Source organism: Lynx rufus, unplaced genomic scaffold (assembly GCF_022079265.1).
Source record: "Lynx rufus isolate CCGP_SWC_20201006 ecotype Redwood Valley unplaced genomic scaffold, mLynRuf1.p SCAF_12, whole genome shotgun sequence".
Classification (NCBI taxonomy): Eukaryota; Metazoa; Chordata; class Mammalia; order Carnivora; family Felidae; genus Lynx; species Lynx rufus.
The window spans coordinates 14,669,464-14,682,282 of NW_025814826.1; the positions used below are offsets into that span (position 1 = coordinate 14,669,464).

The window sequence follows — 12,819 nt, forward strand, 5'->3', positions numbered from 1 at the left end:
CCCAGATAGCCCGTTACCGCCTGCGTGGTTCTGTTCCACTTTCCTCCTCCCCGTTCCTGCCATCTGTTCTTGATGTCTCACTGGTCTGGACTTGTTTAGTCTCATTTATCCCTACCATTTCCTGACTAAAATTTATGCAGTACGTTTCTTAACAGTAAGGCGAGGTAAAATAAAATGAGTCTAGTGTTCTTTCAGAAATACCTGCCCTTGGGGCGGGTGGGTGGCTCAGTCAGTTAAGCATCCGACTTCTGCTCAGGTCGTGATCTCAGGGTTCGGGAGTTCGAGCCCCACACTGGGCTCTGTGGAAACAACTCAGAGCTGGAGCCTGCTTCGGATTCTGTGTCCCCCTCGCTCTCTGCCCCTCCCCACTCACAGTGTCCCTCTCTCTCTCAAAAATAAATAAAACATTTAAAAACAACTTGCCCTCTAATAATTAAAAAAAAACACTCACTTATTCACATTTAAAAATAAAGTCCAAGTCACCTATGGGATTAACCATTATGTCAGCAAGCAATTCATGAGAAAACAGATTTTAATTCATACCATGTTCTGTATACACTGCCTCATGGTGAAGGGACTGAATTTGTTCTTGTACTTCATCGTCAATATTCTGAGGTCCTGAAATGATTACAAAACATAACTCAGGAGAAAAACTCTAGACATGAATGAAGAACGTGAAACATGACATCTATGTAGACACATGCAGTTGAAGATATTTGGTTAATCAACTATGCTATCTTTTTGTGTCAGTTTACCACTTTTTTCTCCATGTTGGCAAACGTGGTAAATATGTAAGATTGGTTTCATTTTGGCAGCAGCTATAAATGTTAAACAAAAACCTCCCCACGCAGAATTCCTTCAGTTTCTAACTAACAAAATTCACAGTAATGATAAAATGAAGAAAATGGGATGGGCAAGGCTTTCAGAAAGGGGGGGGGGATGTTCTGGGAAATAAAGATGAAAATGTGGAAGACGAGGTCACCACGCATTGAAGTACATGGTTGGCCACCGTCTGCCCTGACAAGTGAGGCCCCAGGCTGGTATGAGGGCTGAGAGGGGCAGGGTTGGCTGACCACTCCCCAAAGCTGAAGGAAGACCCAACGTTGTAACTGATAATCCTTGCAGCTCTGGAGAAGCCCATCTGACAGTCAGATCCACAGATGCAAACAGACAGAAATTACAAAAATGAACAATATCAGTAACGACGTTCTGACAACACCACGGCACGTACTGGATTATCAGGTTTATTACAACATCACACACAAGAAGCCATAACGACACTGACACTATTATAAATTTTCTGTGTAACAAACATCCATGTTCAGAAAACTGAAGTTGGCGAGACGTGGCATCACAGACTCTGTCATGTGAAATAATGCCAACCACAGCGGTTATACTGACAAGTTAATCCTCAATGACAAAAACAGGGTAAGCTCATTTGAACGTCAGGTAGGAAAAAAGTTTAACAACCTACTATGCTAATCACACTGGTTTTGTAAACCATTCCCGAAGCACAAGAAGTACCTCCTACTTTTATAGACGTTTGTATGTCACAAAGCATTTGTATACACATTTGCATAGAATTACAGAAGGGCCTGCCAATCTCTATTTTCCCCCCTCGCCTCTCACAGTACCCATGACAGCTTCCTAACCAATTCCTGGTTTTATAACTGCTGACGGCAGCATCCACATAGAATATAATATTAGTAACAGAAGTGGACTATGGTGCCCTGTTCCTTCGCTTAACCCTTTAGTGGCTTCCTCTGCCCAAACAGATGAAAATCTAACTCCTGGGAACAGAATACAAGATCTCCGCAATTCAGCTCTCACATGACTCCCCAGAATCACCAGCTACCAGCACTGGCTTTGAACTTGGTGAGTGCACCAGGCTGTTTCATCTTTCCATGATTCCGTGAGGCTCCTGCTTTCCTCTGGGAGGATTAGTAGAGGCAGAAGCTAGATTACAGTGAACTAAAAACTGAGTGGAAAGTAAGGCAAAGAAAGCAACTGTAGATTCTTTTTCCAAAAATCTGGCTAGTACGGCAAGAACACGGACCGGAGGCCAGATAGAAAGTACTGTAGAGATCGAGAGGGGTTTATTTTATTGTGTTTTAATGAGAAGCATGTACTTATATCTGTAGAATAGGTAGACAGAGAAGAGAAAGAAGCCAAAAACCTAGATAAGAGAAAGGTTGAGAAGGCAACATTTAAACTAAACCAAACACTGCCAAGAAGTTGAAAAGGATTATGAGCTGAAAACTGACGGATTTAGGACAAGTGGTCAGATAATATATATTTATACATGCGTGTACACACACACACACACACACACACACACAAACACAGTCTCTCTCTCTCTCTCCATATAGAGTAACGTTAACAAAAATTTTAAAAGGAGGGGCATCTATCTGGGCAGCTCAGTTGGTTAAGCGTCTGACTCTTGGTTTCGGCTCAGGTCATGATCTCCCAGGTCGTGAGTTCCAGCCCCACATCGGGCTCTGTGCTGACAGTGCAGAGCCTGCTTGGGATTTTCTCTCCCTCTCTCTCTATGCCCCTTCCCCACTCACGTTCCCTTTCCCAATAAATAAATAAACTTTAAAGGAAAGGAGAAAGCAGAAAGAAATAGCACAACATTTCAGAGTAGATATTACCTTTAAGAAGCATGATTTTTAAAGTATAACTTTATTGAGTACAAAGTAATGTTTGAGATGTTAAATCCAAAGACACACTTAAATTAGCACTTCTGCTCCAGAGCTAGGGTAGGATTGCAGTACTTCTAAAGAAATGGGAGGGAGGCAGTAAATTCTCCTGGAATTATGATTTGAACAAATAAAAAAAAATCAGAAAAGCATACTGATCTTAAAAGGGAGAAGAGAAAATCACACGTTATTCATCCACGGTGATAAAATCAGCCACAGCACTTCAGTTGCCAGTAAACATGGAGTGTCATACCGAACACTTCCAGTAGGTGGCGAAATGAAACCAAATTTTGGAGAATTATTAGGTAAACAGAAAATCCGCAGAAATTAAATAGTACTTTGTAATCAATATCACAGCATAAACAGGAAATGCTAGTAATGGATTCAAATTTCATTTGCCAATTGATTCACAGATTTTAGGAGTTTTCATTCTGTGGGTCATAGGTGCTTGGGTGACTTAAGGAGGTATTTAAATTTATCTGTGAGTTCATGTGGATGTAAAACAGGCCTCACACACCATCGTATGGAGGTCTGGGAAGTCTCTGATGTAGAAAGGAGACTCCCGTATTACAAAGAATGGAGCCCATAAGCCTCTTCTACTAGACCATGTGACAAACGACAAAACTCGTGTAACACTACACATCTAATGGTACTTTCATTGTAAGAAGTTCTGGAACTGGAATCAAGAAACCTAGCATTTAGTTCAGGATGTTCTGAACTGTGCCATCTCAGGCAAAAAGCACCCATCTGGGCCTTGGATTCTTGATCTCAAAAATTAAAATTGTCCTGAGTATTTTAGTAGAAAACATTAAGTTTACTGCAAAATCTCAGAAGAGAAGAAGAAAAAGTACTTCATTATTCCATAAACACTGTGACACAAATTATGGGTAAAACGATTCTGGAAACTGCACGCTGGACACCTGGCAGGCCGAGGCCCATCGGGTCAGATGTAGAGGTGAGCTTACCTGAACCCTCGGAAACCTGCTCCCCCAGCCAAGGGTATGGCTCAGCTTCTTCCGGTGGGACTGTTGGCTTTGAAGCAGATCTTTCTTTAAGGCCTGCATTTTTAGTCACAAAGTTAACTTAAGTTTTTTTTTTTCGTTTGACATATTAAACCAGGAAAAACAATATTCTCAAACACTTCATCCATAGTACAAATAACTCAGTTTCCAAGACTTTACATACTACATGAAAATGTAGAAATGCTTAAAAACTCAAGTAGGAAAACAGTGTGCTCTTTAACTTCGCATGGGCCTTCAACATCTCTTTACCTAAGTTAACGTTTCATTTAAAAATAACAAAACAAAAAAATCATTGCTTCAATGTTCACGAGTCTCTTAAACAGTCACGTCTGAACTTGCCAAAAGAAGTTCAATAGTTCAAGCTCCTTGTGTTCAGAAATGATTAATGAATTGCTGCTTGAGCTCTGAATCCAGCAGTTAAGACAACTAAGCTACACTTGAACTTTGTTATTGGTTTGTATGCCATATTTTGATTTATGTATAATTTCTTGAAACCTATAGTTAAAAATGAGAACAAATCAGACATAACTATTTACAACCTTCTAAGGTACCATTTACAATCATACTATGCTATAAGGAGCTAAAAGATACGAAAACAAAGTTTTTTAATGTCTTAAGGAAAATAAAACATCAGGGTAAATTAACATGAGAGCTGATTTCAAAGTCAACACCAGTCTAAAATCTACCAGACCAAATTAACTCTTTGACATTTTATACGTGGAACATTAAAATAAGTCCTCAACTGAATAGAACTCTTTAGAAAGCTAAACAGGGTTCAAGAGTCTGTCGATTCCACTTCCCAAATCCTGGCTCTTCACGACCCCCAGTGAGACTCTTGTACCAACAACTGTTACTGGAGGAAGTGTGTTGTGAGTCTAGAGTGAAAAGGTCAGTACAGAATCGAGAGGCACTTTGCCAACGTTGAGCACTTCATACCACGTCTAACATACATCTGCTACTGTAGTCTGCTAAATTCTGTGTCTTTCACTTGCTTTTTGATTACACTTTTCCTTACTGTTCCCTTTTTATGTCTTTATTTTTCTCTCATGGACAAAAACATGATTCCCACCTTCTTCTCCCCAATCGTAAAGAGAATAAGACAGAGATACACAGGACTCTACCTCACCATTTATATTTGTTTTAGGTACTTATTTCCCACACTATTTACACGAAAAGCCTAAGGCTATTACAACAAACACCAACGGACACAGTTGTGTTCTACTTCTAACTATATAGTGACTTCTAACAAAGGGATAATACACAAGTAACCACGGATCCTAAACGTTCCACTTCGGGGCGTGGCGGGTAGAGATGAAGGCCTTGTTAGTAAAACACATCACGTTTCAAATTCCAAGTTCAGGACTGAAAACTCCCATGCTCTTTCACCTTTAAATAATCCATTCTTGCATCTCCCAACAGTAAATGGAACAGGTATGCAACTATTACTCATTGCTAAGTTCTGCTGAATGAACAGGGTAAACCTTCAGAATCCTGTAACTTACCTTGGAACCCTGAGCACCTCAGAACATACCTGGCACGTAACAGGTGCCTGGTAAACAGCTCAGGGGCTGAACACACCCCACAGTGGGGCTGCTCTGCTGGTACCGATGACTGCAGACATCCTCTGTGGGACCAGGGCTCCTCAGCTACACTAGACAAGCGAAAGGTGGGAAAGGGGATCCGAAACAATTTCCTACTACTACCAGCAAGGAGATTCCTATCTGGGCTCTAGAACCCACTGCTGCAGAACCAGGGGCCTAATTTGCCCGGGACAGTCCCAGGTTAGTCTGTTGTGCTAGTGTAAGTATCTCGCCCTCAAGAGCATCTCACTTTGGATGGGAAATCACGGGTCATTCTTCACTGATCCTCTAGGTAGCAGGGTTTCAAATCGCGCTCCATGGGTTCGATAAGCAGGGAAATATTTCCCCAGCAAACAACAGAGACTTAAACTGCCTGAAAACCCCATTCTTATTGGATTTTGAGAAGTTTCATGTGAAAACAACTTATGATGTGAAAAGTGTTTGAAAACTACTAGCATTGCCAGTATTTAGCCATGAGGTTCTCCTCATTGTCAGCTTTCTCCACATCAACTGGAGTTATTTGTCTCTAAAATTGAAATGGTAAAACCACAGGAGAAAGCAAAAGCACATGACAAGAGAAAATACTGTGCAGTTTCCTTTTCTGCCCCAAGTGGCAGTTGAGTTCTAAATTTACCGATACCTGGTCACAGCTATTTTTCCAGAGGTGAAAGCAGTGCAAAAATAAACAATATTGTAAACTTCAAAAAAGCTGAGGATCAAATTAACACATACCCTTCCCCAGACCCCTAAAAAACTTTCTAAAAACAACACCACCACCACACATTCTAGACTAATTATTACTTTGATAATTCATATGGAAGAATTAGCCATACAAGCTTTCACTTTGGTGTTTCCAGAAATTATACTGCCACCCAAATGCATTTTAGTCCACGAATGAGTAGCAGATACAGGTCTCATATAAGATTTTAAGGCAGAAAGTAAACAAAATATTAAACAAGAAAAAAATACACATACGGTCAATTCAGAATCAAAGGAAAGGTATTCAAATTGGATTTATTGTGAGGTACAAATGGCAAGGAGATCGCACCGAAATAAGTACTCAAAGTTACATTATGAAATGACTGTCATCAGTGTTGACGCTCCTGGGGCTGCAGACAACAAAACACGACTCACACTGGCTCGGGGGAGGAGGAAATTCACTATGTACTCTCAGGAGGAGCGCGGGGGTGAGCGGGCTTGCTCTGGGCGCTGGCTGGCTTCACCCTCCCACCGCCAGTTGGGGCTTCCCCCGCGGCAAGCTTCTCTCTCGGACCCCAGGGTGTCCAGAAGCAAAGACCCACCTCTTGCTCTGCCTCTCTGGGGCTTGAGGAAATCTTTCCCAGAAGCTGAAGCTTCCAGCAGTCTTCTCCTTCCACTTAACAGTCAAACCAGAACCCACGTCCATTCCCACGCTGGCAAGAGTGACAGGACGGCCGTGGCACCCGCGAGTAACTATCTAGTTGCAAGTAACCACACCAGCCCCTGCGCAATTTGAAAAAGCAACTGTTTCCCTTAAAAGACACCTCGTTTTCAGTTCTTCGGGCACATCAGAAAAATTAGGAAATAAAAAAGTGCCTGCATTTAATAAACATAAAATTTTCCTACAATTGTCATTCAAAATGGAAGCTATAAAAGGTGACGTGAGCGCTTTAAATCAAGCATTCATAGCAAATTTGATTATGTGACACAGTTACCTTAGCCCAACATTCACTTACTTCATTCCCTGCTACCCCAGTACACCTGACAGCAATGGGAAATAAGTGTATTTTCTTCCCATAAATACGCTAACAGTTTAAAACTTACTAAGTTGCATATGGCATTCGTTCATTCATTCAACAATTATTTGGCACCTACTGATGCAAGGCACTGTTCTACAGAAAATGAGAACTGAAAAGCCCCACCTCTTACAGGGAGGGAACGATTTAAAAAATAAGAAACATGAAATATTTAGAACATATTAGATGGGGGAAGGCAGGGGGCAGGGAGTGCCAGGCCATCAGGGAGAGGAGGAAGGCTATCTCCAGCGAACTGATGAGGAAAGGACTCGTTGATAAAATGTGAACAGATTCCTGAAGGCAGCCAGGGATGTGGCCCTGTGACTCACACTGGGGGAGAGTACTCCAGATGAGGCTCCGGACCAGCGAGTACAAATTCCTTGGCTGGGGGTGAGGGGTGTGTGCGCAAGATGCTGGCAGTGGGGAAGAGCCACGGGGCCCATGCAGCTAGAGAGGAGTGAGGGTGTGCGAATCCGAAAGGCCCTGGGGCCACCGGATCGTGGAGCTATTCACACTGACTGAAAACGAAGGACTCGTTTTTCGTGAAGAATTCTACACAAACCACTTCCTCGGCAAAATGTGGGAAAGAAAGAACCACAAATAGTGTTGTACTTCATAGGACTTCAGGCACTTAGCCCATAAAAGCTAAGAGATTTTAAAAAACTGGTTTATCGGGGTGCCTGGGTGGCTTAGTTGGTTGAGCGTCGGACTTCGGCTGAAGTCATGATCTCGCAGTTTGTGAGTTCGAGCCCCGCGTTGGGCTCTGTGCTGACAGCTCAGAGCCTGGAGCCTGCTTCTGATTCTGTGTCTCCCCCTCTCTCTGCTCCTCCCCTGCTCATGCTCTGTCTCTCTCTGTCTCAAAAATAAAGATAAACATTAAAAAATTTTTTTTTAAATAAATAAAAAAATAAAAAACTGGTTTATCAATCTCTGGCGTATGATTCGGTAGTGCACAGACTGAAGGAAATTTTGGCCTCACCGACCCAGGTTACACCAGCTGCCGTTATTCCAGGGGAAGAGCTCAGAACTGCTGCTTCTTCAAACACGAGTAGTCTAATAGTATAAATCAATATATCCCAGGAATAATCCTAACAGGTACAGGAACGTGAGAAATACTCCGGAAAATCAACAAGCCAGAAAGATGCACATACTGATTGACCGTGCTAATTGTCGCTGTTGCTCCTGGCTTCTGATCAGCAAACACGGATCTTAGCAGGCATCCCAACCTCAGCCCCATCAAAATTCTGACACTGCCAGAAACCAGAAGAGCTGCCCCACGATATACAGTAAGAGCCATTCCAGATTCAACGCATCTTCACACGACTCAAGATAGAGACAAGATTGCAGGGAGAGACAAGATTGCACCTCGAAAGAATAAAACTGCCGAAGGGTTGCTAAGAGCCTGGGTTTCAGGGTCACCGAAGGGTCTCCACAAAGGCTGGAACGGGGTGGACTCAACGTTAACACCTGCAACGCGAGATGGCCCCAGGAGCTCGGGTTTGTGAATCAAGAGGGCTGTTGCTTGTTTCCACTGGAATCCCATCCTGGGCACATTCCCACCGACAGGACTGGGTTTCCACAAGTGTGTAAAGGGAACACAACTACCTCCTTAGAATGGTTTTAAGAATTAAAGGAGATGATTTAAAACCAGCAAATAGACATACATTTTTTCCCACAAATTAATTTCTCCCTTCATTTCTTCTAAAAAAGTAAATTTACCAGGGTATCTGGGGGGCTCAGCCGGATAAGCATCTGACTCTCGATTCTGGCTTAGGTCTATGATCCCACGGTTTGTGGGTCAAGCCTCGCATCAGGTTCTGTGCTATCAGCAGAGAGCCTGCTTGGGAGTCCCCCCCCCCCCCGCCCCGCCCCTCCTTTACACTCTCTCAAAAAATAAACCAAAAAAAAAAAAAATGAAAGCATGTTTACCATCTTCCCTGCACACACGCACACAACATGAACACAGCTACCAGCAATTTCCAAGGTGGTTAAAGCATACTGCAGTTACTGCAGAAATGCCTAAGTTTTTCTTTAAAAAATTTTTTTTAATATTAGTCAACAGTATATACAGATCTGAAATATTTTTAGATGATGTGTGTTTTAGATGTTCATCATCCAATAAGCACACATTGAATGCCTGTTATTCTCGGCCACCACTATGCTAGGTGCTGGGCATAAGTCAGGCTGGTAGAAAGCAACATCCAGGAAGGAAGTAAAGTAAGGAGCATGGCAACGGGAAGACACACAGCCCCACCGCCTGGGAGGGTCGCAGAAGGGGTCAGTGTAGACGTGGTGGCTCAGCTGGATCCTGCAGCAGAGCTGGAAGGTGGCCCGCCACCGGAGCGGGAACACATCCTAGGCGAGGCGAAGAGCGGCGTGGTGGCGACAGCTGGCTGCGGCTGCACTATTTTCTCTCTCGGCCCCTCGTTTATTTCACCACGTTTCACCGCAGGGATAGCAGTCCCCTCGTCACCTGTATCCCTGGTGCCCAGCACGGCCTGCTATGCTGCAGGCACTCAGATTATCTGTTGAACGAATCGATAAATGCAAAAGAGAGATGACGGAGCACATGGCTATTTATACCACTGTCACAAGCGACACAAAAGCGTTATACGTCTTCCTCTAACCTCTTGGGAAACAAGAGAAGTAATGCTTGAGGCCAAGGAAGAAGTAAATGACAGAACTCTATGAGGTACGGATGCTAACACAGAGTGATAAATACTCACAAAGTGAAATCAAATGAGGTATGAAATGAGAACAAAGAAAAGGAAAGGAGGTAACTTCATGCTGTGCAGGGGCTTACAAGATTGAAGCTTTGGTGACAACTGGTTTCTCTGTGTAAAAATGATGTCCAAACCGGTAATAAACATCTAGGTCACGTGGTTTTATCTTCAGGCAAACAGAGGCGGGAGGACAAAAGGCTGGAGGCTGTCACTGGGTATTTTTTCAGATTACCCCAAACAAGATTTCCATGAGCAAAACGCTTACAGATCTGCTACACAACACCCCTCCCTTCAGTTTCCTAAGAACAAAAACTTTCTCTTCAGCTAGAACCTGGGGGAAATGAAATGCACAACGTGCCAGCTCTTTATGCACGTGCAATACCAGCTAGTTCTCACAGCCACCTGAAGGAAAGGTTTTATCTTCAGTTCACAAATGAGGAAACCCAGTATTTCCAAGGTGCATTTTATAGTGAAACAATCCAAGTTATCGATTTGGAGAATTGTCACCAATGGAGAATTATTCCAGGAGAGGGGAATAGTGGAGGACAGAGGAGAAAGGAACCAAAGCCAGGAGATGTAGTCCAAGCCATCAGACCCATTTCACAGAAAATGACTCTACAGTTAAAACAGTTAAAATTGAAAATCATACTTGTGTATGACCTTTATCTGTTCTTTTAGTGGAAGTGCATATAGGGAGTCCTTATTATTCACATGATCACTATGAGACCCTGAAGGGACGGAGTTGTATGACTAAGGAGGTCATAACACTGTAAAATATTTTCTACGAATCAGTTACTTACTTACTGAATGAATTCAATCATTCATGCTCACACCCATTTCTTTATCAATCTCTCCCTGACTGTGCAATGTTGAGGAAGACAGTACATACACAATGCAAATCACCCACAAAGTAAAGCTGAAAATCTTGTAAAAAAAACTAGTCAGATTTCAAAAAGTTGGTTACAAATGATGTTAGCAAAAATGAAAATTCACACACAAAGTCCTTAACAAATGAGGCAGACATTATTGTGATGTCACAATACATGAAGAAAAAAAATCAATGATGATAAAGTGTTTCAAAAAAAGGAATCTGAGTATTAAAGACTAAAAAAGATCCTTGGAATACTGATAGGCTCTCAAATATTTCTGTAAAACTGGCCATCTTTACCTTTATAGTGATTGTGACACTGACACGTGAAATACTATCATACGATGTTTGGAAAAATGTGCCAGTAATGTCATTTTTTGAAATTTGAAGTATCATATCATAGTGTAATTTAAACAGAAATTTTGTTTGTGATATGACAAAATAAACTTACTTTCTTAGTATCTCATTTTCACTCTTCAGGGGTTCTTCCGGCTCCCAGGTACTTTGCATTAGGAAATTTTTGTCCCTACGTTTAGGCGGCTTTTTAAAAAGGACAACCTTTCTAATTTTAATTACCCTTAGATAATATGAAGCAGCAGAAAATAGAAATAACTACACACCAAATTTTAAGATGAGTGAAACTGAGAGTGCAAGCACTGTTTTAAGCCCATTAAAAGCTTCTCCCACATGAAAGTTTCAGGTGAATGGTGAGGGCCAATGCAGCTGGGTGAAGTGTGACCTCAGCTTCAGAAAATTCAGTTGCAGCCTTTATTTGCTGAAGAAAAAGGGAAGGAAAGGAAAAAGGAGTAAAGAAATCCATCCCCAGCTCACAAAAGCTCTCGAAATACACTGAAATGAGTTCAGTAGAGACATTTCCATTTAATTCTTGAGCTGATATGCAAAGGAAAGCTATGGCAGAAGCAAGGTATTTTTCTAATTAAAAAAATGTTTTTAAGTTTATTTATTTTTGACAGAGACAGGGTGTGAACATGAGCTGGGGAGGGGCAGAGAGACAGAGGGAGGCACAAAATCCGAAGCAGGCTCCAGGCTCCGAGCCGTCAGCACAGAGCCTGCCGCAAAGGCTCGAACTCACGAACCGTGAGATCATGACCTGGGCCAAAGTCAGACGCTTAACCGACTGAGCCACCCAGGCACCCCAGACGCAAGATATTTCTAAGCGCTTTACTGAAGAGCAACAGATAACGTGAACACACTCATGTTGATTAGGTTATTCTAAGACTTTTTTCCCCACTCACTTTCTTAGACTTCAGCATTTATATACTTTATCCTGTATCACTTTTGTCCTTCAAAACCCAAGGTAGAAATTATTAGAATGCTCTCAGTAAATACAAATGTAATGACCAGCCCTTCTCCAAGGAAGGGGGAAAAAAAAACAAAACACCAATCTGTTGAAAAATTAACACTTAAAATTTGGGACATAAATTTAAAAAATCAATCCATTTATCTTAGCAGCATGATCTAACATCAAGATCTGTTTTTAAGATGGTGTAACCTTTATGTGTGTGATGAGTATCTCTTTTGCTTCTTGTTCTGCGCAGGGCGCAGTTGGAGTGTCCCTCTTCTCCTCCCAGACACCCTCTATCCTGGGGGAAACATTTCATAGGGTTTCAGCAGGACCCAACCCAACCCCCAGCCACAGCTTTGTGCACAGGAGCCAGCCTGGGAGGACTAATCCCCGACTACAGGAATGGTCACAAACGGTCACCAGGTCTAACCAGGCCTGGCTGCAATTCTTCTGGACTTTTCCTCCCAAGCCATTTCAGAAAACTTGCTCTCTGCACTAGGACTGTGCAACTAGAAAGATGCGTCTGGAGCTTCCTGAGGGCTGTCTTCTTCATCAAATTGTAGCTACTCTATATAGAATAAAGTCCAGGGGGGCGCCTGTATGGTTCAGTCAGTTAAGCGTCTGACTTCAGCTCAGGTCATGATCTCTCAGTTTGTGAGTCTGAACCCCGTGTCGGGCTCTGTGCTGACAGCTCAGAGCCTAGAGCCTGGTTCTCTGTGTCTCCCTCTCTCTCTGTCCCTCCACCTCTCTCTCTCTATCTCTCTCAAAAATAAATCAACATTAAAAAAAAATTAGAATAAAGTCCAGGAAAAGCATCAGCAGAGCTAAGACTCGAGACAAAAGCTA

The 12,819-nt window shown here is 42.5% G+C and overlaps 1 protein-coding gene across 1 annotated transcript in view; it reads right to left on the minus strand.

Moving 5' to 3' along the window:
- ASPH (aspartate beta-hydroxylase) overlaps positions 1 to 12,819 on the minus strand; it is a 221,347-nt gene that overhangs the window by 146,935 nt on the left and 61,593 nt on the right. The window contains exons 4-5 of the mRNA XM_047073977.1: positions 3,665 to 3,757; positions 544 to 618 (exon numbers count right to left, since the gene is read on the minus strand). Of these exons, the coding sequence (XP_046929933.1) occupies positions 544 to 618; positions 3,665 to 3,757 (168 nt within the window). The remainder of the gene's footprint in view (positions 1 to 543; positions 619 to 3,664; positions 3,758 to 12,819) is intronic.